Source organism: Camelus ferus, chromosome 6 (genome assembly GCF_009834535.1).
Source record: "Camelus ferus isolate YT-003-E chromosome 6, BCGSAC_Cfer_1.0, whole genome shotgun sequence".
In the NCBI taxonomy this organism is placed as follows: Eukaryota; Metazoa; Chordata; class Mammalia; order Artiodactyla; family Camelidae; genus Camelus; species Camelus ferus.
The window spans coordinates 61,765,858-61,792,281 of NC_045701.1; the positions used below are offsets into that span (position 1 = coordinate 61,765,858).

Genomic DNA, 26,424 nt, shown 5'->3' on the forward strand with positions numbered 1-26,424 from the left:
GTCCCATTTGTTTATTTTTGCTTTTATTTCTATTGCCTTGGTAGATTGACCTAGGAGAACACTGCTACATTTTATGTCAATGTTTTGCCTATGTTTTCTTCTAGGACATTTATAGTGTCCAGTCTTATGCTTAAGTCTTAAGCCATTTTTGAGTTTTTGTGTATGGTGTGAGGGAGTGTTCTAACTTCACTGATTTACATGTGGCTGGCTAGTTTTCCCAATGCCACTTGCTGAAGAGACTGTGTTTTCTCCATTGTATATTCTTGCCTCTTTTGTCAAAGATTAATTGACCATAAGACTGTGGGTTTATTTCTGGTCTTTCTATTCTGTAGGTGTGTGGGTAAAACTTCTTGATAAGAAGCTTTTGGTGAGAAGCCTTGTTTCCAGGGTTTTTTTTTTTAATTGAAGTGTAGTCAATTACTAATGTTATTTTCATGTGTACAGCAAAGCAATTCAGTTATACATGTACATACCTATATATATTTTTAAACTTATTTTTAAAAGTTCTCACTTTAACAATTTCAATATAAGATCTCTTAATTGGTAAGTTTAACCCACTTATACCATTTCTACATGGTCAAATGCATGGAGTAATCTGTCAGTTCATTTTTCTCCCCAGACATCTACCTTCTGACATCTCCTCCTCTTCTTCCATTCTGGACTGAATACTGTGGGCCTGCTGCAAATCTTTAATCTTGCCGCTTACTTGGTTGGCCCCTAATTTCTGGTATCTCTTGTCTTCCTTGATTTATTCCTTTGTGTGTGTGTGTGTGTGTGTGTGTGGAGTACATCCTCCAATAGACTTTTTTAAAGCTTCATAGAAAGTGAAGTTTAAAATCTTGTATATCTGAAAATGTTTTTAACTTCACACTTGAGGGTGGTTTGACAGGTCATAAAATTATAGGCTGGAAAAGCAAGTCTCTCCTGAAAGCCAAATCTCTTTTATTTCCTGGGTTCAGCCAATGAGTTCAGTGAGAAATGGATACTCTGTTAGCTAAATAAATTTGGTTGCCAAGTTCCAGAGAGCAAGCAGAAAATGTTCACTTAGCAAGGGATGTCTCAGAAAAATTTATTGTAATCTGAGCTTAGACTGAATAGTTTGAATCTATTGTAATCTTCATGAATTTGGAGAGCCTAAGCTAAGATAGCAGGAATTTATCTCAGAACTTTGAAGGCATTAATCTACCATTTTTTGTCAACCAGATTTGCTAATGAGGAGTCTAATGCAGATGTTACTGTGTGTGTGTGTGTGTGTGTGTGTGTGTGTGTGTGTGTGTGTGTGTGTGTCAGGAGAGATAATTAGGTTTGTTGGTTTGTTTGGAGGAGGTACTGGGGTTTGAACGTAGGACTCAGTGCACACTAAGCATGCGCTCTACCACTTGTGCTATACCTGCCTCCTCAAGATGTTATTCTTGTTCCTAAGTGATTAGTGTTTGGCTTTTCCCCTCTCTAGCAACTTTTAAGATTTCCTCTTTATTCTTGGAGTTCTGAAAGTTCACAGTGCTGTGTCTTGTGTGGGTCTTTCTCATGCAGTACACTTGACACTCTGTTGGCCTTTCAACTTGAAGACTGAAGTTCTGGGAGAACAACATGTTATTTCATTTTAATAATCCCTCCCTACACCTCAAATTTTTTTTTTTCCACTTTGTAAAACTGCCAGTCTGATATCAGACCCCCTATATTTATCTTCTGTGACCTTTATCTTTTCTCTCACTTTCTGTCTCTTTCAGAGGTATTTCCTCACTTTTATCTTACAACTCTAAAGATTACTTTAGAATTTTAAAAAAAATTTAAAGCTCTACTGTTTTGATAACTCCTGTTGAAGTTCCTGATATTGTATAGGTGCAGTCTCTGAAAGTCTTTTTAAAAAATTTTTAAAATTTATTATTTTATTTGGGGGGGAAGTAATTGGGTTTTAATTTATTTACTTATTTTTAATGGAGGTACTGGGATTAAACCCCAGACCACGTGCTTGCTAGGCATGTGCTCTACTACTGAGCTATACCCTCCCCACCAAGTCTTTTTTTACCAACTTTTTCCGCTTACAACATAGTCAGCATTGTCTTATATCCTAAGTATCTTGAAAACATGGTTTTCTACTTTTACAAAGTCCTCCATCAAAAGATCAAAATGTACAGAAGATTTTAAGCAGCATGAAGCATGATCAAATCTGTATTTTCAATGCTCAGTCTATAAGTTGCAGGGAGAATGAATTGGAGCAGATTAGAGACAGTCTGTAATCTAAGAGAGAAATGATGAAAAGTCTGACCTAAGGCAGCAGTGGTGGGGTAAAGGCAAAAGAACAGGCTGACAGATTTTAGGAGGTAGAATGACACAGGACTCAGTGATTGGTTAAGAAAAAAGAGAAAAGTACTAAATTACCCTCAGGTTTATGGTTTGGACAACAACCAAGAATAGCTGGATTTCTCCAAATAAGAATAAAATATTTTTAATATGTTTAACAGTGACTTACCTATTATTCAGTCTCTTATGAGTTAAGCTAGATCATATCAAAATTTAAGTTGTGGCTGGGGAGGGTATAGCTCAGTGGTAAAGTGTGTGCCTAGCATTCACGAGGTCCTGGATTCAATCCCCAGTACTACCATTAAAAATAAATAAATAAACCTAACTATTTCCCCCCTCCAAAAAAAAAATTATAAATGTAAGTTGCAAATGTCTTATGGAAAAATCAAGATTTCCCTTAGCGTTACAGTTTCAGAGATAATAAGTCATTATTAACATTTAAAGAGAAATGTAAAAGGTTCTAAAGTAACATTTGTGATTTTCATGACAATATTTCTAATTCAAAGAATATAAATATTTTACATATAAATAAGTAAATAAATATTTCCAGTTTTAGTTAAACAAGAAAAGATACCAAAACGTTAGAGGGATCAACTTTTTAATTAAGATTCTTTGGAGAAATAATTTAAAAGGAAGGATGGAAAAATTAGCAGTAAACAAAAATTCAAGTTTAGAATTATAGATGGATGAAACACTGTAGAATAAAGTATTACCAAAAAATATTGTAATACTTTGAAATTAAAAATCATTCTATTAAATACTTTCATTTTTAGATTTTCACTGAGTCTCAAATGAATTTTGCAAGATAATTTCCCTTTCATCAGTGAAACATCTGTTTACTGTTTAACCAACAATATTATAGATGCAAATATTTACTAAATGTATTTTTTCAAATAAATGCAAATCACTTTCTTTCCGAAAAAGTTTAATTCTATTTAGACTCATTAGAATATTTATATGTATTAAGCAAGTAGGAGCTTCTCAAATGAAGAAAACAGTCTGATTTGGTTTTATAAATAATGAAGATGATTTAAAATGTAAAAAAATTGAGCTTAAAAAACACAGCCCAAACCACCTGTTTTTAAAGTCATACCAGCCATCTACTTCTAAAAAGTCCTTATCAAAGCTATTTCTTTAAACCCAACATTTACTAATTTAACAGATGGGTTTTCAAAATGAGGAATGTAATTTTACTTTCAACTCACTGATTATATACTCAACTGGCAGCTTAAAAAAATAATTATTTTAGAATACATGAAGACCTGAATTAAACCATTCTCAACATTTTTCTAGGACTGTGTGCTAACTGGCTTGTTTTTACATATGAGCTTTAAACATATCTACCACAAGCAGTACACTGAAATAATTATTTGCAATTATAAAACCTACCAAGTAAACTCCCAATGTAACATCACGGCTTTTTCCTTCTCTTGTAAGAATCATTACTGTGAACTCGAACTCGCTGGTACACAGAGGATGCTATTTTCATGCTGTCTTTCTTTGTGAATGTCTTCTCTGTTGCTCCAGGTTTCCAAAGTAACAACTGTGCATCTTCTCCTCCAGTTAGCAGAGAATCATCCTGCATGTTCCAACAGAAAGAACGGACTGTAGCAGCATGCCCTCCCTGAAGGCTGGTCACATGGACCAATCCTGATGCAGTACAGCTCATTACGTGAATAATTCCTGTGTATGTTCCTCCAACAACAAATAATTTGTCCGTCTTTTCATGATACAGGCCACCAATCAAATAGTCCAAAATACCTTCTTTCACATCAATTACTTCTCTGACATCCTGGATGTTCAAACGTGTAATTGGTTCATCAGTATCCAGATGATTAAGATCCCACCAACAAAATCCTTCATCATGTGTCATGCAGTAAATCTGTTTATAATCTTTCCCAGACCAACCAATAGAGCTTACTGATGAAACTGAGTTACAGGTTGTAACCAGTGCATCTTCTTCATTATCAACACTAATATCAAATACATTTACCAGGCCATCAGTTGAACCTGAAACTAACATGTTGGGATTGCTGGGATGGAAACATACTTGAGTGATATCATCACTGTGCGTCTCTGAATATGCACCAAGTGGGTCTTTAGTAGCAGACAAGTCCTGAGAATTAATTCTTGCATCCCAAAATACCAACAATGCATCATCATCAACTTTTTCTGTACCAGCACAAATAACATGATCATTACAGTTGATATCAAAACTGATAAAAATATTAGAAGGGTAACCCTTGAACAGCTGGACAGGTTTTCCACTGGCTAGTCGTGCATCCCAACATTTTACAGTGCCATCAGTACATGATGAATACACACTGTCGCAGGAATGTGCAAATTTGACTCCACTAAGTCCAGGGTAGCCTCTAAATTCTCGTAGTACATTTAACCTTTCTTTATCATATATTCTGATTGATCCATTAGAACATAAAACAGCAACCAAGCTTCCTTTTTCAGCTTGTATAGTCTTTGATGTGTCTATGCCAAGCAAATACGTAGGTTCTTTAGTTTCTGAGGAACGTTTAACAATGTTCAAATTAGCAAACTGTTCTTCAATCTTCTCCATAGCAGGTGTGCATCCAAGGGTAGTAAAAATCTGGAGTAAAAACAAAAATCAAAATTAAACCCAAAGCATCTCCACATTGTAATTAAATCAAGGACATTTCCCTCTGAGGGCTGGCACAAAACAATAGAAAAAAATCTAATATTTTAATAATTTCCCTACCATAATGTAATAAAATTCAGTTGCCTCCTTCTAATTCAATCACTTTTTGAATACTGAATCTACCATATATACTTTATGCCAGTAAGAGAATTTAAAAACATGTACATGCACTGCTTAGTAATTCCTTTTAGCTCAAACCCAATTATTGGTCCTACTCATAGTCTTCAGCATTAGTCAGGATCTCCACTTTGGAATCATCTTCTCCTGGCCCCATCTGCCTTACACAACTATAGAATCCAAACATATGTGTTGGAGAAAAATGGTCCCTCAAAGATGTTCATGCCTTAATCCCTGGAACCCATGAACATATTAGACTACATGGCAAAGAGGACTTGAGGTTGTAGATGGAATTAAGGTTGCTAATGGGTTGACCTTAAAATAGGGAGATTATTCCGGATTACCCGAGTGGGCCCAAAGTAATCACCAGTGTTCTTAAATGTAGAAGGAGGAGAATATGAGAGTCAGAGAGAGATGTTACTATGGAAGAAAGGTTCAGAGAGATACATTGCTGGTTTGGGCAAAGGAGGCCAATAAGTGGGTGGCCTCTAGAAAGTACAAAAGGCAAGGAAACAACTTCCCTTAGAACTTCCTGTGGAAGTGCAGCTGTGCGAACACCTTAATTTCAGCCTGGTAAGACCTATTTTGGACTTCTGAACTCCAGAGCTATAATAAATTTGTGTTGTTTCAAGCCACCAGGTTTGCAGTCATCTGTGACAACTGAAACAGAAAACTAGTAAGGTTCCCAGTAGGAATTCTGGAGATGTGCTTCTCAGACAGTAACAACCTGTAAATTGCGGAATCTGAACCCAGGCATCTGGCTTCAGGGACTGTGCTCTTAACCACCCTAGCTTGTCTCTCAATGATATATAGAATAAGTTCAAGGCCAGAAAAATAGGCATGCCTAGTGACTTTATCACAAACTTTTCTATCTTGCTTTCACCAATGAGTATTCTAGCCTGCCTCACAAATTCACATTTTCATTCGTAAGATGAAATGCCTTTTTTCCCTGTTGCTTTAGTGATAGTTTTTTTTTTAAATAGTCTGTCCTTTCATCTTTAAAAGGAGAAATGAATACTAAATCAAGAGTTGTTAGAAGGATTAACTGAAATAATGTGTTCGGCACAATGTCTGGCATATCATAATACATACTCAACAAACGTTATGTGTAATTGACCAGAATTACCACTGACAATACCACTAATATCATATAGGGGAGAATTTGGATCTGTCAGTGTGGCTTAAAATAGCACAATTAAACCAATAAGCAAAAAACATTAAAAAGTTGGATTTGGGTTCAAAAAAGGAATAAGCATCCTCTCCAACTTTAAATTCTGAATATTTAAAAACTTAAAAGTTGAAAGAATAGTACAATGAACACACACACAGCCTTTCACTTCCTTCGTTCACCAACTGTTAACCCATTTGTTTCTATCTCTATAAACACACATACACACATTTTTTGATGAACTATTTGAAACTTAACTGCAAACAAAATACCGCTTCATTTCTAAATACCCTAATCCTTTGTTTTCATAACACTGAATCTTTTGAAAAGTCCAGGCCAGTTGTCTCATAAAATGTCCCATATTCTGGATTTTTCAAATTGTTTCCTCCTCATGATTAGATTCCAGTTTAACATTGTTACCAGGGATACAATTTAGGTGATGCTGGGTACCTCTTCTTGCATCACATCAAGGAGGCTCATAATACCAAGTCTAACCACTTGCTTAAGTTGTTGTTGGTGCTCAAAGTGTCTCTGACTTGACCACTGAGAAACCTTTCAGCCCAAACTGTGTGTCCTTTTGATATATCATTATCACCATTAGCCTGTAAGCCCTACATGGAACTACATGGTACAAGATGAAGATTAGTCTGAAAATGGTGAGCTTCATTCAAGTACTCAGAGACTAAATGACCATTTACCTCCCTAGCATCACTGTTGGTTTTACAACCAGATAGGCTAGAATGGCCTTCTTTCCTTGAACATGTCACACTTGCTTCTGCCTCAGGACTGTAGCAATAGCTGTTTCTCCGCCTGTAATACTTTCTGTACGTTTTTTGTATGAGTTAATTCCTTCCTGTTGTTCAGGTCTCAATATGTTACCTACCCAGAGAGACCTTCCCTGATCAACCAACCTAAAGTAGCCCCTGTCACTCCCTATCATACTACCTATTTTATTAAAAAATTAAAAATGCTTAATTATGAAATATTTCAAATGTACATAGAAGTATGGAAAAAAGGAGACACCCAAAAACCTATTACCCAGATTTAACAGATGTTAACATTTTGCCATATTTGCTTCAGTTTATTTAAAGAAATGAAACATTACAGATACAACTCCTATGATAAAGAAATTATAAAAATGGCATCACATTTATGTGTATCTTCGCAATTTGTGCTTTTCACTCAATGTTTTTGTAAAACCCAGTATTACTGTTGAACTTATTACCTAACTCCTTGCTTTTTTGTTATCAAGAAATGGTTATGAATAAATGAATGAATAATTAATTCAACTTTCATGCATTAAGAGCTGAAGAGTTCTAGAAGAAACAGAATAAACCTAAAATGACATTGCATGTGTCTGTGTGTTTGAAGGGGAAGCTCTGCTTATAGAAATTAGTAAAATAATGGCATTCTTTAACAGTACTTTACATGGTTTTGTTTTTGTTTTAGAGGGGAGGTAATTAGGCTTATTTTTAATGGAGGCAGTGGGGATTGAACCCAGGACCTTATGCATGCTAAGCAGGCACTCTACCACTGAGCTATACCCTCCCCCAACAGCATTTTAAATAAAGGACAAAAAGGAAATATAGATTTTATATTTATGAAAAAAAAACATTATTTAATATACTTTTTTTTTTTTACTACAAGCTATTCAAATATATCCTAAGATGTGTGTTCACTTAAAAGAGTGTACTGCCCCCCAGTGAAGACAAGCCTGCAGCCCAGCCTCTGCGGCCCCTCACAACGGTGTACTCTGAGGGGACTCAGAATAAGAAAAGACAGGATACTGGCCCTAGATAGCTAGGTGATTGTCAAAGGAATGAATTCAATGAGCCCAAATGTTTGCTTCCTCCTATACATAGAAAAGCGCTATTCTTTAACTTGAAATGTCTGGTTTTCTTTATTCAACAAGTAATCTTTTAATGTTCCAACTGCCTGGTCTTTGTTGTAAAGCTCCTATATATCCTAGCTCCTCCCCTACCTCTTTGGAGCAGTCCCTAAGAGCATCTGAGAGGCTGTCATCCAGGGCTGAGTCCTCAGAATTGTCCACTGAATAAAACATAATGCTCAACTTTTAGGTTGTGCATTTATTTCAGTCGACAATATCTATCTAAAATTGTCTCTCCAAATTTTGGTACTTAAAACATAAAACTAAGTTAAAAAGTTAAAAAAAAAAAGTGTACTTCCTATACACTTCAAGGAAGAAATTTTTTAATTCCAGAGAAAAACAATTGTCCATTCCTGAAATAGTCAGTGTTAATAAGATTATGAAAATAACAATTCTTTGCTACTGCTTCATATTGACCTCCACATATGAAATAGCAGATTAATAAGAATTTTAAACAATAAGAAAGTTTAACGTAACCTTTAAGCTAATAATTTATAGGACTATGACTATGCACTGCTACCCCAAGCAGGACAGTAGTACTATACTCCTTTCCTCCACTGTGTTGCCTGGAGAGTCTGTTTCACATTGAACAGTCCCCTGCAAGGCTTTAATCCAAAGGATTCTGGGGACTGATGAGGCAGGCAGAGTGGGCCCCAGATGGAACGCTACAGCAAACTAACACTTCAAGACTGCAGCAATGGCAACCACCACAATGGCTGTCCATGTGACATATGGTTTAAATGCAACACAGTACTTCAAATATTAGAAGGTAGGTAGATCCCAAAACACTCAAGCAATAGAGCTTATATTTATTCGTCCACAGATACAAATAGCAAAGTAGTTTCATCTCGTAGAGAAAAGGTGAGAACCTCTAGCTTATGCTTTAATACACTAACATGCAAGTGAGTCATATTTGAAATATAACTTCCAAGTTTACATAGTTAATTTTACATACTAATGAATCATCTCTCAAAATGATGAATATACTCTTTTACTTCTATGTAGCCCTTATCTGAGGGTTTTTTTGTTTTGTTTTTTGCATGATCCACTTCCCAGTCCTCAAGAGAAGCCACAGGCTCTCTTCTTCTCACTCTACTCTCACAGGGTAACCTCACTCATATTCACGTTTTCAACTGCCATCTACATGCCAATGATCTCATCTCTCTACTTACAAGTCCATTTCCAAGTGTCTACTAGCTATTTCTCCTTGAATATTGGGTCCCACTCGAAAGTAAAACTGATTATTCATGCTTCCTCATCCCTCACCAGGGCTTCTCCTTAAAAATAAAAACAACATATGCTGCTGAATTTTCTCCATTCTTATCAATGGCATTGGCACCATGACAGCACTCTGATCTACCCAGTTATCTAAGCCAAACCCTCTGGGAAATAGCCAACACTTCTACTTGGGGCTCTCATCTTATTCATTTCTAAACCCTACTTTTCGTGCAAGCTAAAGGAAGTAGAAGGTTAAATCTATTTCATATAGTTCAACCTAACAAAAACATGTAAAGAAAACAAATAATATTAACTATAATTTTTATCTTTTTTTCTATTTGTTTCTGTTAGATGCATAAAAGGAAGCTTAGTTATTAGCACTCTAGATCTCAACAGGCTAGTAAGAGCTGAGAACTTAGGGTGAGCCTTTCTTTTTAAACTGAAGTATAGTCGATTTACAATGTTGTGTTAATTCCTGCTGTACGCCCTAGTGATTCATGTGTGTGTATGTGTGTGTGTGTGTGTGTGTGTGTGTGTGTGTATTCCTTTTCATATTCTTTTTCATTATAGGCCATTACAATATTGAATATAGTTTCCTTTGCTATGCAGTAGGACCTTGTTGTTTATCTATTTCATATATAGTAGTTTGTATCTGCAAATCCTGAATTATCCCAATTTAACCCTCTCCACTCCTTTTCCCCCTGGTAACCATGAGTTTGTTTTCTATGTCTGTGACTCTGTTTCTATTTTGTAAAAAAGTTCATTTGTATCTTTTTTTTTTTTTTTTAAGATTCCACATACAAGAGATATCATATGGTATTTTTCTTTCTCTTTGTAGCTTACTTCACTTAGTATGATGATCTCCAGGTCCATCTGTGTTGCTGCAAATGGCATTATTTTATTCTTTTTTATGGCTGAGTGGTAGTTTGTTGTGTGTGTGTATGTATGTATGTATGTATGTATGCGTGTGCATGTATATGTGTGTGTGTGTATATATATATATATACCACAACTTCTTTATCCAGTCATCTGAGGGTGAGCCTTTCTTATATTAACACATATACATACACATAGATTGCCAAGATAGTGGAATAGACGAATGGCTAAGAAGTTGTTGTGTATGTGTGTGTGTATACATATATGTATGTGTGTGTGTGTGTATATATGTGTGTGTGTGTGTGTGTATATATATATATGGCATGAAATACTACTCGGCCATAAAAAGGAATAAAATAATGCCATTTGCAGCAACATGGATAGACCTGGAGATCATCATTCTAAGTAAAGTAAGCCAGAAAGAGAAAGAAAAATACCATATATTATCACTTATACGTGGAATCTAAAAAAAAAAAAAAAAAAAAGACACAAATGTTACAAAACAGAAACAGACTCACAGACATAGAAAACAAACTTATACTTACCAGGGTAATTAGGGGTAGGAAGGGATAAATTGGGAGTTTGAGATTTGCAGATACCAACTACTATATATAAAACAGAACAACAAATTTACACTGTATAGCACAGGGAACTATATTCAATATCTTGTAGTAGCCTATAATGAAAAAGAATATGAAAATGAATAGATGTATGTATATGTATGACTGAAACATTATGCGCTACACCAGAAATTGACACATAGTAAACAGATTATACTTCAATTTAAAAAAAATCTTAATGTAACAAGTTCATAAATATCTCACACTCAAATCTGCAGTTGCAAACTCTTGATTTTATTCTCACTTTGCTCTTGTGCTGAAATACATATTCCTAACAATAAAATATATATATATATATACACACACATACACATACCCATAAATGGAAAAGGGCACAAAGAGAGGCACAGAAAAGAGGACTAAAGAACAAAAAGAGGAGCAAGGAAGAGGGAGGAGAAAAGAAGAGAAATAAAGACAAGCCAAAAGAGAACAGCAAAGAAAAGAGAAAGGAATGGACAAAAGAAAGTGGAGCTACTGCCACTATCTTTTTTTTTTAAACATCTTTTTTTATTGAGTTATAGTCGTTTTACAATGTTGTGTCAAATTCCAGTATAGAGCACAATTTTTCAGTTATATATAAACATACATACATTCATTGTCACATTCTCTTTCACTGTGAGCCACCACAAGATCCTATATATATTTCCCTGTGCTACACAGTACAATCTTGTTTATCTTTTCTACATTTTGAAATCCTAGTCTGTCCCTTCCCACCCCCCCGTCCCCCTGGCAACCACAAGTTTGTCTATGAGTCTGTTTCTGTTTTGTATTTATGTTTTGTTTTTTTTTAAGATTCCGCATATGAGCGATCTCAAATGGTAATTTTCTTTCTCTTTCTGGCTTACTTCACCTAGAATGACATTCTCCAGGAACATCCATGTTGCTGCAAGTGGCGTTATGTTGTCAGTTTTTACGGCTGAATAGTATTCCATTGTATAAATATACCACTTCTTTATCCAGTCATCTGCTGATGGACTTTAAGGCTGTTTCCATGTCTTGGCTATTGTAAATAGTGATGCTATGAACATTGGGGTACAGGTGTCATTTTGAAGTAGGGTTCCTTCTGGATATATGCCCAGGAGCAGGATTCCTGGGTCATACGCTAAGTCTATTCCTAGTCTTTTGAGGAATCTCCATACTGTTTTCCACAGTGGCTGCACCAAACTGCATTCCCACCGGCAGTGTAGAAGGGTTCCCTTTTCTCCACAGCCTCTCCAGCATTTGTCATTTGTGGACTGTTGAATGATGGCCATTCTGACTGGTGGGAGGTGATACCTCACTCATTGTAGTTTTCATTTGCATTTCTCTGATAATTAGTGATACTGAACATTTTTTCATGTGCCTTTTGATCATTTGTATTTCTTCCTTGGAGAATAGCTTGTTTAGGTCTTCTGCCCATTTTTGGATTGGGTTGTTTGTTTTTTTCTTATTAAGTCATATGAGCTTATATATTCTGGAGATCAAGCCTTTGTCAGTTTCATTTGCAAAAATTTTCTCCCATTCTGTAGGTTGTCATTTTGTTTTACTTATGGTTTCCTTTGCTGTGCAGAAGCTTGTAAGTTTAATCAGGCCCCATTTATTTATTCTTGCTTTTATTTCTATTGCTTGGGTAGACTTCCCTAGGAGAGCATTTTTGAGATGTATGTCAGATAATGTTTTGCCTATACTTACTTCTAGAAGGTTTATTGTATCTTGTCCTATGTTTAAGTCTTTGATCCATCTTGAGTTGATTTTTGTGTATGGTGTAAGGGAGTGTTCTAGCTTTGTTGATTTACATGCTGCTGTCCAGTTTTTCCAACACCATTTGCTGAAGAGACTGTCTTTATTCCATTGTATATTCTTGCCTCCTTTGTCGAAGATTAGTTGACCAAAAGTTTGTGGGTTCATTTCTGGGCTCTCTATTCTGTTTCATTGGTCCATATGTCTGTTTTTGTACCAATACCATGCTGCCTTGATGACTGTAGCTCTACAGTATTGTCTGAAGTCTGGGAGAGTTATTCCTCCAGTCTCTTTCTTTTCTTCAGTAATGCTTTGGCAATTCTAGGTCTTTTGTGTTTCCACATAAATTTTTTTATGATTTGTTCTAGTTCTGTCAAATATGTTCTTGGGTAATTTGATAAGGATTGCATTAAATCTGTAGATTGCTTTGGGCAGAATGACCATTTTAACAATATTGATTCTTCCAATCCAGGAGAATGGGATATTTTTCCATTTTTTTAAGTCTTCTTTAATTTCCTTCATCAATGGTTTATAGTTATCCGTGTATAAGTCCTTCACCTCCTTGGTTAGATTTACTTCTAGGTATTTTATTACTTTAGGTGCTATTTTAAAGGGGATTGTTTCTTTACTTTCTTTTTCTGTTGATTCATCATTAGTGTAAAGAAATGCAACTGATTTTTGAATGTTAATCTTGTAACCTGCTACCGTGCTGAATTCTTTGATTATTTCTAGTTTTTGCGTGGACCTTTTAGGGTTTTCTATATATAGTATCATGTCATCTGCATATAGTGACACTTTTACCTCTTCTTTTCCAGTTTGGATCCCTTTTATTTCTCTCTCTTGCCTGATTGCTGTGGCTAGGACTTCTAAGACTAAGTTGAATAGGAGTGGTGATAGTGGGCAGCCTTGTCTTGTCCCAGATTTTAGTGGGAAGCTTTTGAGTTTTTCATCGTTGAGTACTATGCTGGCTGTAGGTTTGTCATATATAGCTTTTATTATGTAGAGATATGTTCCCTCTATACCCACTTTTGTGAGAGTTTTTATCATAAATGGGTGTTGAACTGCCACTACCTTTTAAGTCATATTGTGGTTCTTACTTTCCCAACACTGAGATGAGACAAGAAGAGGTCCAGACAAAGGGAGTTCTGTGGAGTTTAAAGCTATGTTGGTTTGCTTGGCTAAAAAGAAGTTTTCATTTAAAAAAAACTCCTTTCCTTGAGTTACAGCATGTAGCAAGCAACCATCACCAATTTAAATAATAGCCTAATTGTTCTGAAAAAATTACCAGTATCTCACCTTGACTCACCTAGTGCAGATGAGGATATAGCAGAACCCCAGCAGCGCCATGGCACTGAATCACCACTGCTCTTGCGGTTCTTAGTGGGATACAGAATTCTCTGATCTGAATATAATGCAGTAACTGGTAATAATTATTTCTTTTGTGGCTTTTGCTTTAATAAGATTTAAGTTATTTTTATCAATCAAAATATTCTTTTATTTCCTATTAAAATAAATTCAATAAAATGTTACTGCTGTATATAAAGTACATCCTAAATATATCTAGCTGCAACTAGGTGTTGCTCTTATTCCTGAATTGTCCAAGTTTGAGATGAAATCTGAAGGACAGTCTAACTAGATTAAATAATTCCATAATGGAGGTCGTTTCCTTTCCCATTTAAATAAGATGAAAAAAATATTAAAAGAAAACATACATTTTTGCATCTATTTAGAAACTATTGATTACAAAAGGCACTATACTAAAAGTCTTCAGCGTATTACTTTGTATGAATTCAGAAATGAGCAGTATCCTTTGAAATAGATGTATTTTCATCTTTCGGGTATGGATGTTTATTGTACTTGAAATTTGACAGCATAAGCATCATATCCTATTACATTTTATACTACTAAAGAGTAACAACTGTATTTGAAGTATATGTTGGATAAAGGACTAGTTTTCTTTTGGGACAATTTATCAGACATGGATCAGAAAAACTAATTCCCTATAGCTGAAACTAAATATTGCCCATTGACTACAAGGAATTGATGACTCTGAAGTGCAGACATCCAACTAATGTCCCAAATGTAGGGAGACGCTAATGGGAAGTGTCATTCAGGAATGCGCTCCAACAACCTCACAATCCACAATAATAATTTAACTACAATAATGCTACCCAACTATCAAATTGGGCTAAGATGATTGAGCCTCACAGAGAAAAAAATAATCGTAACTGGAGTTCAAAAAATTCTAGGCTATGTGCTAGAAAGTTATATCTAGTTTTTTCATCCTAATTATTTAGCCCTATGAGATGGGTACTATTATCCTGTTTTAGAGAGGAAATTGAAGTTCTCAGAAAGTGAGTAACTTGCCAATAGGCAATAAGGGGAAGATACAGAGAGTTTGATTTGAAACACAAGTTGTAACTTCAAAACCTTTGAACTTGCGTTCATTTCAATCCTAAGTTATTCCTCTTCTATGTAAGTACTAAATTATTAGTGTCAACTTTAACTAAGGAATATGCCTATTAGGCGTTGAGAGGAGGAATCACATGTTAATTCTATAAGCAGAGGAGAAACAAAGGGAAGAGGATGACTAAAAAAACACATACCAACCTAGAGAAGCTTACAGTAAGCAACAATCACTTTTTTCGTGTGTCCCATTTTTTATTACAGAATTTGTATGAATAGAGAATAGTAAAAGAATCCCCATGCAACTCATTATCCACCACAATTACATTCCTCAAAAGTTATTATTAGGGTAGAAGGGTTAGTTATATATTGTATTTTATTTGAAGGGCAATTAAGAACCTCCAGTGGACATCGAGTATGATGGGACACCTCTAACTCATCCCCGCATCCCCCTCTATGACATCAACATGGTCAGGACTTGACCCCAGCTACAGAGGTGGATCCTGATTAACCTAATCATAGTAATTCCATCCCTTTTAACCAGTAATTGGTTCAGAAACCTTACATTTTTGCCAATCCAAGCATGTACTCCCCTCCCAAGCACATGTAGAACACTGAAGTGTACCCAATCCAACTGATGGAAAGAATTTTTATTCCTTGTTTACAAAAGTCAACATTTTCTGACTATTTAAGTCAGCTTGCAGTAGAGTATTTGATAATACAGCCAGAACCACCCTAATTAAAGATAAAGTCTTGGGTATATCACCAAGTACTGACAATGTAAAAGGCTCCTATAAAGAAAGATTTAGGGAACATAGTTTTAAAAGTCAAATTTCATTCATATTAAACAGAGGGACTTTAATCTTTTGTTCCTTTTAGAACATTCTATCCTCTCCCCCTTCCCACCTTTATACATTTTTTTCAAAAATAAAAGGGAAAAAATAGGATACACAAAGGAATTATCAGAAGACTATAAAAATCCATGCTCAGTAATAATGGTAAGACCCCTATTCAAAAGACATCAACAAAATTTTAAAAAAAACAGTGAAATAATACAATATTTAAAAAATTAATATACAATTCTATCTGGTAAGTTTCTGTGTCTTTTAAAAATGTATCTATATTTCTGAATATCTAAAATGTGTCCCATGGTTCAAAATTCAAAAAGTTCCAAAATTAATGTCTCAGGACACTTGTCGTCAAGCCCCTCTCTGAGGAAGCAACAAATGTTACCAGTTTCTTATGAATACTTTCAAAGATCGTCAACTTGGAAATAATGCAGTAAAGTTATTTTCAGCTTATCAATAAACTGTCCGTGGTACAATTTTAAAAAGGAGTATGTTTAAGAAGCAAATATCTTAATTGCAAACCCTTGTTCTACCACAAACTAGCAAAGTCAAATAGTACAAATTAACCCAACCTCTCTAAGCCTCAGTTTCCTCACCTTTAAAATGGGGATAGAAATGGACATACCTGATATTACATGCCTTTTATAGCCAAGTACTATGCAAACTGCTGGAGATTCAGAAAAGTAACATACTTGCTATGTTCAAGAAAGACCAGTAAACGATTACAATACAGGGTGATGGTACAAGAACAAAGGCAATCACAGGTTAACACAGGAACGGAGCAGAAGTACGTAGTGGGCACAATTCTCGGCTAAAGGAAATACAAAATAAATATTAATTTCCTCTCTTTTTAGTAAGTTTTCATTAGATTTGCCTTATTTAATTTCATTTCACATTCACATTTTTAAAACTATCATTCTACAGCTTTTAAAAAAACAGCAGTCTGTTATTTTTATATTAAAACTGTTTTTAAAAAGTGAATCAATATGCAAAATTTTATGAACACAAATAACAAACCAATAACCCAATTCTGAATAAATCAATCACATATCGAGTTTGTGCTCTTTAAGATTTTATTTTTCATTTTATAATGAAAAACAGATTTCTACAGATCAAATGAACTTCAATATGTTTTAGAAGATGACAAAGCTTCACTTAAGTGAAACTTAAGTTCTCAGTGAACTTCTAAAAGATTTTTATCTTTTAGTGGGGTATCAATCAGAATGGCTTAAGATCTACACTATTAAAAATACCCTTTGAGCTCCTTGGACAAATGGGCTGAATCTAGGTCTGGGACAGGGAAAATACAAGCACAGAGTATCCAGTAGTGCCTCAAAGTAAAGAAGTGCTTAAAAAAAAAAGACTCAAACACAACAATGCAAGTCAACTATACTTCAACAAAAATAAATAAATAAAATAAATCAAAAGCAAAATATCACCCTCAAAAAAAAAAAAAAAAAAAAAAAGACACAAGAGCCAAGTTCTCTCACTGGTCACTCGAGACCAATTTGAGCAACAAAATGAAAATAACACTGGATTATAACCCAAAGAATAAAATAAACACCCATGAATCCATACTGATAAAAATAAATGACTAAATAAGTAAATAAATGCGAGAAAACAAAAGGGGCATATCCTCCTTAGAGAAAAATTCCAACTGATATAAGCAGATACAACTCCCTCCAGGAGGTGGAGCTCAATTCTCCCCTTCTTGAGCACAGGCTGGACTTAATTACTTGCTTCCAAAGAACAGAGTATGGAAACAGTAAAAGACATAACTTCAATTACAGAAAACTGGAAGACACCACCAAAATCAACTGACCAAACTTATCATCACTGGTGGTAAATCATGTTGACATCACTTGTCCCTCGGTGTTATGTGATGAGAAAGACAGTCCAATTCTGTGGCATTCTTCTTAAAAATTCATAACACCAGGCTAATCTTAAGAAAACGTCAAACTCAGCTGAGGGACAATCTACAAATATCTGGCTCTTCAAGTTTCAAAGTCATGAAAAAGTGAAAGTCTGAAAGATTGTCACAGATTGCGGAGTCGGAGGAGATGCTAAAGATATGTGGTGAATAAGTGCAGCGTGGTATCCTTGATTAGATTCTTAACCAGAAAAAAAGATTAGTGGGAAAACTGGTAAAATCCAAATAAACTCTAGTTAATAGTATTGTACCAGTGTTAATTTCTTAGCTTTGACAAATGTATTATGGTCACATTAACATTTGGGAAGCCAGGTGAAAGGTATATAGTATCTTTGCAACTTTTCTAGAAACCTAATTATTCCAAAATAAAAAGTTAAAAAAAAAATTCCCTTGACACATACCATGGATGTTTGGAGGTTCTAGATAGGGGGAAAAAACAGGTACTTACACACTAGGAATGTTCCTGTGCCAAAAAGCTCTTCTGTCAATCTCAATTCCAGACATGAGATGGCTCAGACAGGACAGTCACAACTACCACCACCAACCTCTGTCCTAGTCACCTCTGATTTATCTTCATTATAAATTGGAAATTATATAGCAGAGCTCAAGACAATCTCCTTCCTTGTGCCAACAGCACCACTTTCCCCAAAGTCGTACTGAGGAAAGTAAAAATAAAATCTCAAGGTTTTCACTAATATTCCTAAATTTGGAGAGAAGCCAATGGAGGTGTAGGTGGGCAACCTCAGAACAAGTCTCAGGAATAATCACTCTTCCTACTGCAGGGCCTCAGCAAAGGCAAGGATATTTCTAAGACCTACCGCCAAGCTAAGTTTAGGAAATGAGAAGCAGCCAGTAGGAGTGGGATATACCTGGGATTTGGCATAAAACGTTTCATGGGATTCCAGAACAGAAAACAGAGTCCAGGTCCCCCAGCAAGGATTGCCTCACCCTAGCACATGACCAGTTTTTGCCAGTAGCGGTGAAACATGTCGTATCAGGGCCAGGTGATCAAGAGGTGGTGCCTTCTTCACCATCTCTTCACCCATCTGCCAGCTGGATGCAGGAGACTCCAAGGCACTAAAGGATGGTGGAGCCACAAAATGAAAGGAGTCTGACTTTCTCAGTCACATATCTGGTGACCAGAAAAACCTATGTCTGACTGCATCAGTCAGTTGTGTAGATATCTGAAACATGTAGTTTAAAAAACTCCAAAGTATAATAATTCCAACCTCTTAAAATCATTTACCTTTTCTTTGGGTTAACTCAAATTTTGAAAGGAATTAATCTCTTATATTGAAGAAACACCCACATTTTAGCAATTTTTTCATTTTATTTATTTTTCATTTACTAAATCCAAGTTAAACTATATGTAATACTATTTTGAGAAAATGTTTAACATACCATTCTACTTTAATAAAATTATTCCTAATCTGCATGCTTCTGTTCATCCTGTCTGTATATATACCAGAAAGGTCTTTGGAATAATGTTCATAAAATGTATTTCAATTATCTGGAGAGAGAGAGAGACAGAGAGAATCTAGAGGATGTGTTGCCTTCTTTCCACTACTTTTCAATATTGCTAAAATTTTTAATGATGATATAACCCCATAACAACCCCACAAGTACTATTACGTTTATTAAACTTACGAGAAAAGCACAGCTATCAAGGAGTAAAGCTGGTTTCTGAACTCAAGTATTCTTATTCCAGAGCCCACACATAAACTCCTACACTATGCTGCCTACAATATACTACATTCTATTGTAAGTACATTTTTTTTAAACAGGGGTAGACCATGTTACCTGTATAATAAATATATGCCATACTTTTTTTTTTCTAAAGGGGAAGCATTTGGAAGCAGTAGCTGCTAATGTCTAATGTCATGAACTAGCGGCAAGGACAGTGGCAAACAAGAAAAATCTAATGGTAGCCACAAAAGTTCTATACTGGACATTACATTTATCAAGCATTTCTAATGTCAGTTTATCTGAAGCAAAACTGCACGCGTAAAACTTAGGAAACAGGTTATTAGTATTTCAGAAAAACTGAGAAGAGTGAAATAGGAATAGTCATTCGTACGCATCGCCAGTATGTCCTAGAGAAAACAATACCTTGTTTTAAGGTATTGGGATAAAAAGCACGATTAGTTTCACTTCAGCAGAACACTTTCCAGAAAACTTTTATACCAAAAATTTAGAGAAATGTATGTGTATGTGTTAAACTAACAGACTTGGCTTTAAAACAATTTACCAAAGGGCCATTTGCTTTAAATTGGGCAGAAGTGATGAATATTTAGTGGAAGGTATGCTGAACTGACATCTGCTACAATTTCAATGAAATTTTGAGTATCATATTCATTAATGACTGAGACTTAATGTCTCTGTAAATTAATCCTGCTTAGTGAGTCTGAATATGTTATTCACACAAATTTTCAAGATACTGGTTGCAGCAACATATGGCACTTTATGCATTAAATACACTAAAATTCTTAGGGAAAGCACAGTTTTTAAAAGTGCAGGAATTTGTTACCAAGGAAAAAGGGAAGGGGGTGGGAGGGAATGACACACATGCTTTCTCGTGAAGTATGAGATTATCTTTCAGGTTCCAGATATAACTTTCAAAGCATCTTTATAAAAACAAAGACATTTTCCTCAATAACATCCTCAGATGTCCAGTTTCTCAAGTAAATCTTCCACCCAAAAGTCATTCTTTAAAGTAAGTCTGTGAATGTCCAATTTCTTTCACCAAAAGTCATTCTTTAAAGTAAGTCTGTGAATGTCCAATTTCTTTCACCAATGAACTTCTTTTTCCTTTCCAGAACAACCAGCTGGTTAACCAAACAGAGAGAAACCAAACTTCCCTAGTCACCAGATGTCTTAATTTGGAACAGTTAGTAGCAATGTGGAATAATCCAATTCTTGAATTGGTACTCTATGTTTACTACTTCTTTTTCTAATTCTGAATAGATGCTTTTAAAAATTAAGCAAATGTTCTTTAATAACTGAAAGAAAAAAAAAGAAGGGAGTTAAAAAAAAAAACATGGTCTATAACAGAGTGATGCTAACATTATCAAAGAAAAAGCCACTTGAATATATTGTGTTATAGTTAGAAATTGATAGGCAGTATCACAGGTTGTTGCCATGATTATGGAGAGGTTTTGAACTGCTTGTTCAAGTTCCGTTACTCCAACCCAAGTGGAAGAGCTTTGGGTGAAGGCTTTATCCTTCATCGGCAGGGTGGGGAACCAAATGGACTGCTGTAATGTCTGGTGCTAATTTGCCAGCAGGAAGAACATGTACTGCTTCAAAGGTACCAAAGGAAAAACCATGCATCTCTGCCAAACAAATTTTGCCAGCCTTCTAAGGATAATGGCCAGGCCACCAGTTCTGGTTCATCATGAGTATTATTAGCTCTGGCACAAACCAAACAATCAGTAAGGTTGGCAGAATCCAGGAGTTTTTGTAAGGTGGGAACCAAGAGATGCATTAAAGCTAAAAAAAGGTGGCAAGAAAGCTATAGAAAGGACAATTAGAACTTTAAGCAGCATGACACAGGCCTGGTCTGGATATCTTGGGAAAACTGTCTACTTCTGATGTCACCTGCTTCAGTCCTTAGAAATTTTTAGCTTTGAATCACCAGGTGGGTTGCAGATCCACTCAAGTTTGGTGGCCTTTTTTTAGAAGGGGCACGTGAATCCAGGAGTCCATCCTTTGGAGTCTGGTGACACAGGAGTCAGTCAGCAACACCTGCTATGTTGGAGGGAGACTCTACGGAGATGCCTTTTTTAACAAAGTCCCCAGGATGCAGTGTGGTATTTGATATCTTCGTCTCCTGAGAGTATGCTGTGGAAAGACTAATTCTCCAAAGCATTACTATTCTCAAGGGATTTAATTGGTTCTTAGGAGGTTGGGTCTATTTGGATCTCAATTTGCAGCAATCCTCCATGGCTAGGTTTTTGCAATAATGACACAGTCCTGTAGGATGGATTTACTTTGGCATTTCTATCTGTTGGTGTTGGAGATTCAAAATCTTGGTTGTCTTTTTTCTGAAGTCATCTTCTTTGGTGTAAGTTAATTCAGTAGCCAGGTTGACAAAGGTCAGAAGTGGACACTGTCTCCTATTCAATACAGATTCTTTTGACCAACAAGGACAAGTCTTTGTGTAGGCATTTATAAACATGGAGTTTAAAAGCCACCTGAATAGATTGAACATCTATAGGGAGTCCAAAATTTTCTTTGAAAACGATTTGGAGTTTGTTTGATAAATGCTCGAGAGGTTATGGAGAAAAGGGAACCCTCCTACACTGTTGGTGGGAATGTAGTTTGGTGCGGCCGTTACAGAAAACAGTATGGGGATTCCTCAAAAGACTAAAAATAGACTTACCATAAGATCCAGCAATCTTACTCCTGGGCATATATCCAGAGGGAACCTTAATTCAAAAAGATACATGCACCCCAATGTTCAAAGCAGCACTATTTACAATAGCCAAGACATGGAAACAGCCTAAAAGTCCATCGACAGGTGACTGAATAAAAAAAGTTGTAGTATGTTTATACAATGGCATACCACTCAACCATTAAAAAGAATAAAATAACGCCACTTGCAGCAACATGGATGGACCTGGAGATTGTCATTCTAAGTGAAATAAGGCAGAAAGAGAATGAAAAAATACCGTATTGATATCACTTATATGTGGAATCTAAAAAAAAGACAAATTAACTTACTTACAAAACAGAAACTGACTCACAAAGAAAACAAACTTATGGTTACCAAGGAGGGGAAGGTGGTGGGAAAGGATAAACTGGAATTGGAGATTTGCAGATACTAACCAATACATATAAAATAGATAAACAAGTTCATACTGTATAGTACAGGGAACTATATTCAGTATCTTATAGTAACTTAAGGTGAAAAAGAATATGAAAATGAATATATGTATGTTCATCTATGACTGAAGCGTTATGCTGTACACCGGAAATTGACACATTGTAAACTGACTATACTTCCATAAAGATACATACTTAAAAAAAAAAAAAAAAGGCTTGGAGTTTGTTGTAATAGTCATGAAAGGATTCTACAAGTTTTGGATGCACACCTGACTTTTATTCCAGTCCACAGGCTTGGGGAGGCTCTAAGGATGGCTTTGTGTGGCTTTTGGCTATAACATGAGCGTGACCATATACAAGGGCTACTGGTTGGTTTAGCATTAACCATAGAAATTGTTCAGGGTTTCCCCAACCAGTAGTTTTAATCCATTATGGGGCCTGGCCTTCTCCAACAAGCAAGTAGACTAACTGATAGAGATCAGAGAGACCAGGTTGGTAGGCTGGGGTTACAATATTGAATTCCTCAACAAATGTGCAAGGATTCTCAGTTACCTTGGGGAAACCCTTAAATATAGCCCTAATTTTGGCCTTTGTTAATAGGGCACAGGAAATCTACAGTTTTTAGTAGGATCCTCAGAAGGTCTGATTTTGTAAAAGGAGGTTTTAATGGGCTCAGTTTGGTGCAGTTTCAGTACCATGAAGAAAGTCAGTTCAGACAGAGGGGAGACTAAAGAGAGGGCCAAAGAAGGATACAGATGAGGTAAAACAGGGGGGCTAGAAAGGACCTTGGTTAGCAATGAGGAAGAGGCCTCTGGTATTTTTCAATTCATGTTTGGTTATTTATTTCCTTCAGTTAATTTAGAAACAGTAAGGAGACAATTTTAGAATCCTGAATGTTTAGTAGCCTCTAGATACCAATTAAAATAACTATCCCATTTGGATTGCTTAATATTGTGGCCACAATTTTCTAACTTAGTTCAAAGAAAACAAGTTTGGGGAGATTAAAGTCTCACATAATGGCTGCTAGAGTGCTACATTATCCCTAGTAAGACTGGTCTAGGTAGTCAAACAGGCACATGAAGAAGGACCCTAACTGGCTTAACATAAAACCAGCCAGGATTCCCCAAGGAGGACCACATTTAGAACATTCAGATGACTGGATACAATTATCAGAAACAAAAGAGTACTTGCCAGAAGGACGATCTGTTCCTACCTAGATCCTGAATAAAGTAGGAAAGCTCAACCAAAAGGAGGTAGCTTGAGAACTGAGAGGAGACTTACCAAACTGAAAGTTACAGCAACTCACAGAAGCAAAGAGCAAAGGACTCAAGTGCGGGAACTTCACCTGAATCCAGAGGCTGTTGTTTCTTGACGGTTGGCGCCTTCAGATCCCACTTATGACACCATGTAATGTCAACCTAAAGAAAAGAGGTAAACCTCAGACATCTGGTGTATGTACTTGTTTGAGGAGCCAATGGGGCGAAGCTACCATCTGTGGGATTATGACTGAATGCCTCTAAATCAGAACCCTGTCCAGGTGGAATGATACGACAGCACCACAGGAGCCTTGGTTGGCCTCAGATAGCTGGTCCCTCACCGTCCCCATCAGCGGGCCGTCACATGCGTGCCCACATGGTGCGATGGGACCAGGGTCCAGTGCAGAGAGCCCTTTGTCCTGGGACACAGGGCGTGGCCAGAAAGGCAGCCACCCCCTCACCAGTCACACACCACATGTTCATGGGGAACCTGGTGCTAAACCATTTGTAGATGACCTGCTTCTGGGTTGGGGTTTCCTACACAGCAGAGCAGCTCCCTTGCTGCAATCTATTGAAAGTCAGCCCTCAACACAAGGGTTTGTAAACAAAAAAAGAAAGAAACAAAAAAATACCAAAAAAAAAAAAAAAAAGAAAATTAAAAAAAAAAAAAAGAAAAGAGATCAACTGATGCAAACTCAAGTTACCAAGAATTGAGTTTACTCTGGAGTAGCAGAGATATTGCAATTCAGGACATGCAGGCTGCAGTGAGCTACAGGTGAGTCCACTGAAGGTTTAGGCTAGGTTGCATTCATGGGCAAGGTATGCAAAAGGGGAGAGTCCAATAAGGAACAACACAGAGATCACCATCTCAAAGATGAGGAGAGATTCACTGGTCAGAAGTTAAGTTTCAATCTTTTGTAAACCAGGCATTTATGGGAAATCAGTCTCTCAGTCTTTAAGTTTCATTTTCCTGAGGGCACATGTATGAGATTCTCTATTTGATATCCTTCAGTTCCATTTTGGATTAAAATCCTTTTATCCATATCAAGCTGGAGGGACGTGTGGGGGTAGCCAAGAGAGGATGTACAGCAGACATTTGAACACATCAGTTTACAGCTCAGGAGGGAAATATAAAATTGGGTCATCACACTATAGGAAGTAGGCAGTACTTAAAAAGTAGGAAAGTGATAAACCTCCTGAAAGGGAATTATACAGAATGATATAAAGCAGCAGGTCCAGAATAGAACCCTGGAACACCAGTAAGAAATAGGCAGAGGGGAAATAAAACTTATAAAGGAAACAAAGAAAAAAGAAAAGAACTGGAGGAAACCCAGGAAAGTGGCCAAACAGCTAGTATTAACTGACCATCAAATCTAGGTTCCTATATCAGTCTCTTCATATGCATTGCTTCCTTTAACCCCACCAATAACTCTAAAAGATAATCTTTTTATTACTACTTTTTAGATAAGGAAACTGAGGCTTAGAGAAATAGGTACTGCACAATAGTTAAGAGAATGGATATACAACCAGATTGCCAGGGTTCAAACCCTGGCTGTACTAGCTATGTGTTTCAACTTCTTATTCTTTAAACAGGGGTTAACAGTTCTGGCCTAATAGGGTTGTTATAAGAAATAATTACTACCATGTTAAGTGCTCAGAATGATGCCTGGCCTAAAAAAGATCAGTAAATGCCAGCATAGAGAATTTCAGAGAAACGCAATAGTGTCAAATGATAACCTTGCATAATTAACAATTAGATTTAAGATATACCATATCCCCCATGCTGTTAACCATGATAACTGAGATTGAACTGAATATATTTGTGTGTGTGTGTATATGGGGGGGGGGGCCCACAGGTAGACTAGATACTTCTAAAGAAAATCTGCAGAAATATTACCTACCAAAGTCACCAAACAGAAAGACACTTTAACATACTAATAATTCTTTAAATTTCCACTGATAACCAGCGGCTGAAACAAGATTAAGCCAGAATGAGGCTTCCTGACACTGAAAAGCTTATAATCATGTCAACATACCTCCCATAAAAAAGGCAGTATTTTATAAACATCAACAAATCAATAAAGACATTTTCTTTTACATTTTAAGGTATAGGCTCACTATTTATTACTCCAAATTAGGTGAATTTCTAAAAGGGATCTGTTGAAATAGAAATCAAAACAGTGGTAAAAACCCTCAAACCCATAAACATAAATTTATATTTGTGTAAAGATTCAGTAGGACAGAACAGCTCTCTTAACCATTTTATGCCATATCACAGGAAGATCAGAATCTAGTTAAGTTCTAAACTCATTTCCTTTCCTCTGAACAGTGAAAGATCCTGATATCAGAGAAATAACCAACAAAAGGCATAATTCTTGAATTATCCTGCAAAAGCAGATAGTAAGAGAAAAAAAATTCACACTTACTGTATAGATCTGATATGAAGGATAAAAAGGACTGGAAATAATGTACTGTCAATTTTAACTTTACTAAACATGTGAAAATGTTTAGCTCGGCCTTAAGCTATCAAATTCTCTTTAATACTTGCTTTCCTTGCTCTAGCATTGATTACTACTGCC

At 36.1% G+C, this 26,424-nt stretch overlaps 1 protein-coding gene across 7 annotated transcripts in view; it reads right to left on the reverse strand.

The window, feature by feature from the left end:
- The window catches only part of WDR89 (WD repeat domain 89), a 44,169-nt gene that overhangs the window by 10,083 nt on the left and 7,662 nt on the right, over window positions 1-26,424 (reverse strand). For 3 of the 7 annotated variants that reach the window (XM_014553288.2, XM_014553290.2, XM_006177767.3), the window contains exons 2-3: window positions 23,871-24,007; window positions 758-4,906 (exon numbers count right to left, since the gene is read on the reverse strand). In XM_014553288.2, the coding sequence (XP_014408774.1) occupies window positions 3,716-4,876 (1,161 nt within the window). In that variant the 5' untranslated portion in view covers window positions 4,877-4,906; window positions 23,871-24,007 and the 3' untranslated portion in view covers window positions 758-3,715. Of the gene's footprint in view, window positions 1-757; window positions 4,907-23,870; window positions 24,008-26,424 lie in introns of those variants that run through there. The other 4 variants (XM_032482158.1, XM_032482157.1, XM_032482159.1 and 1 more) reach the window with 2 other exon arrangements.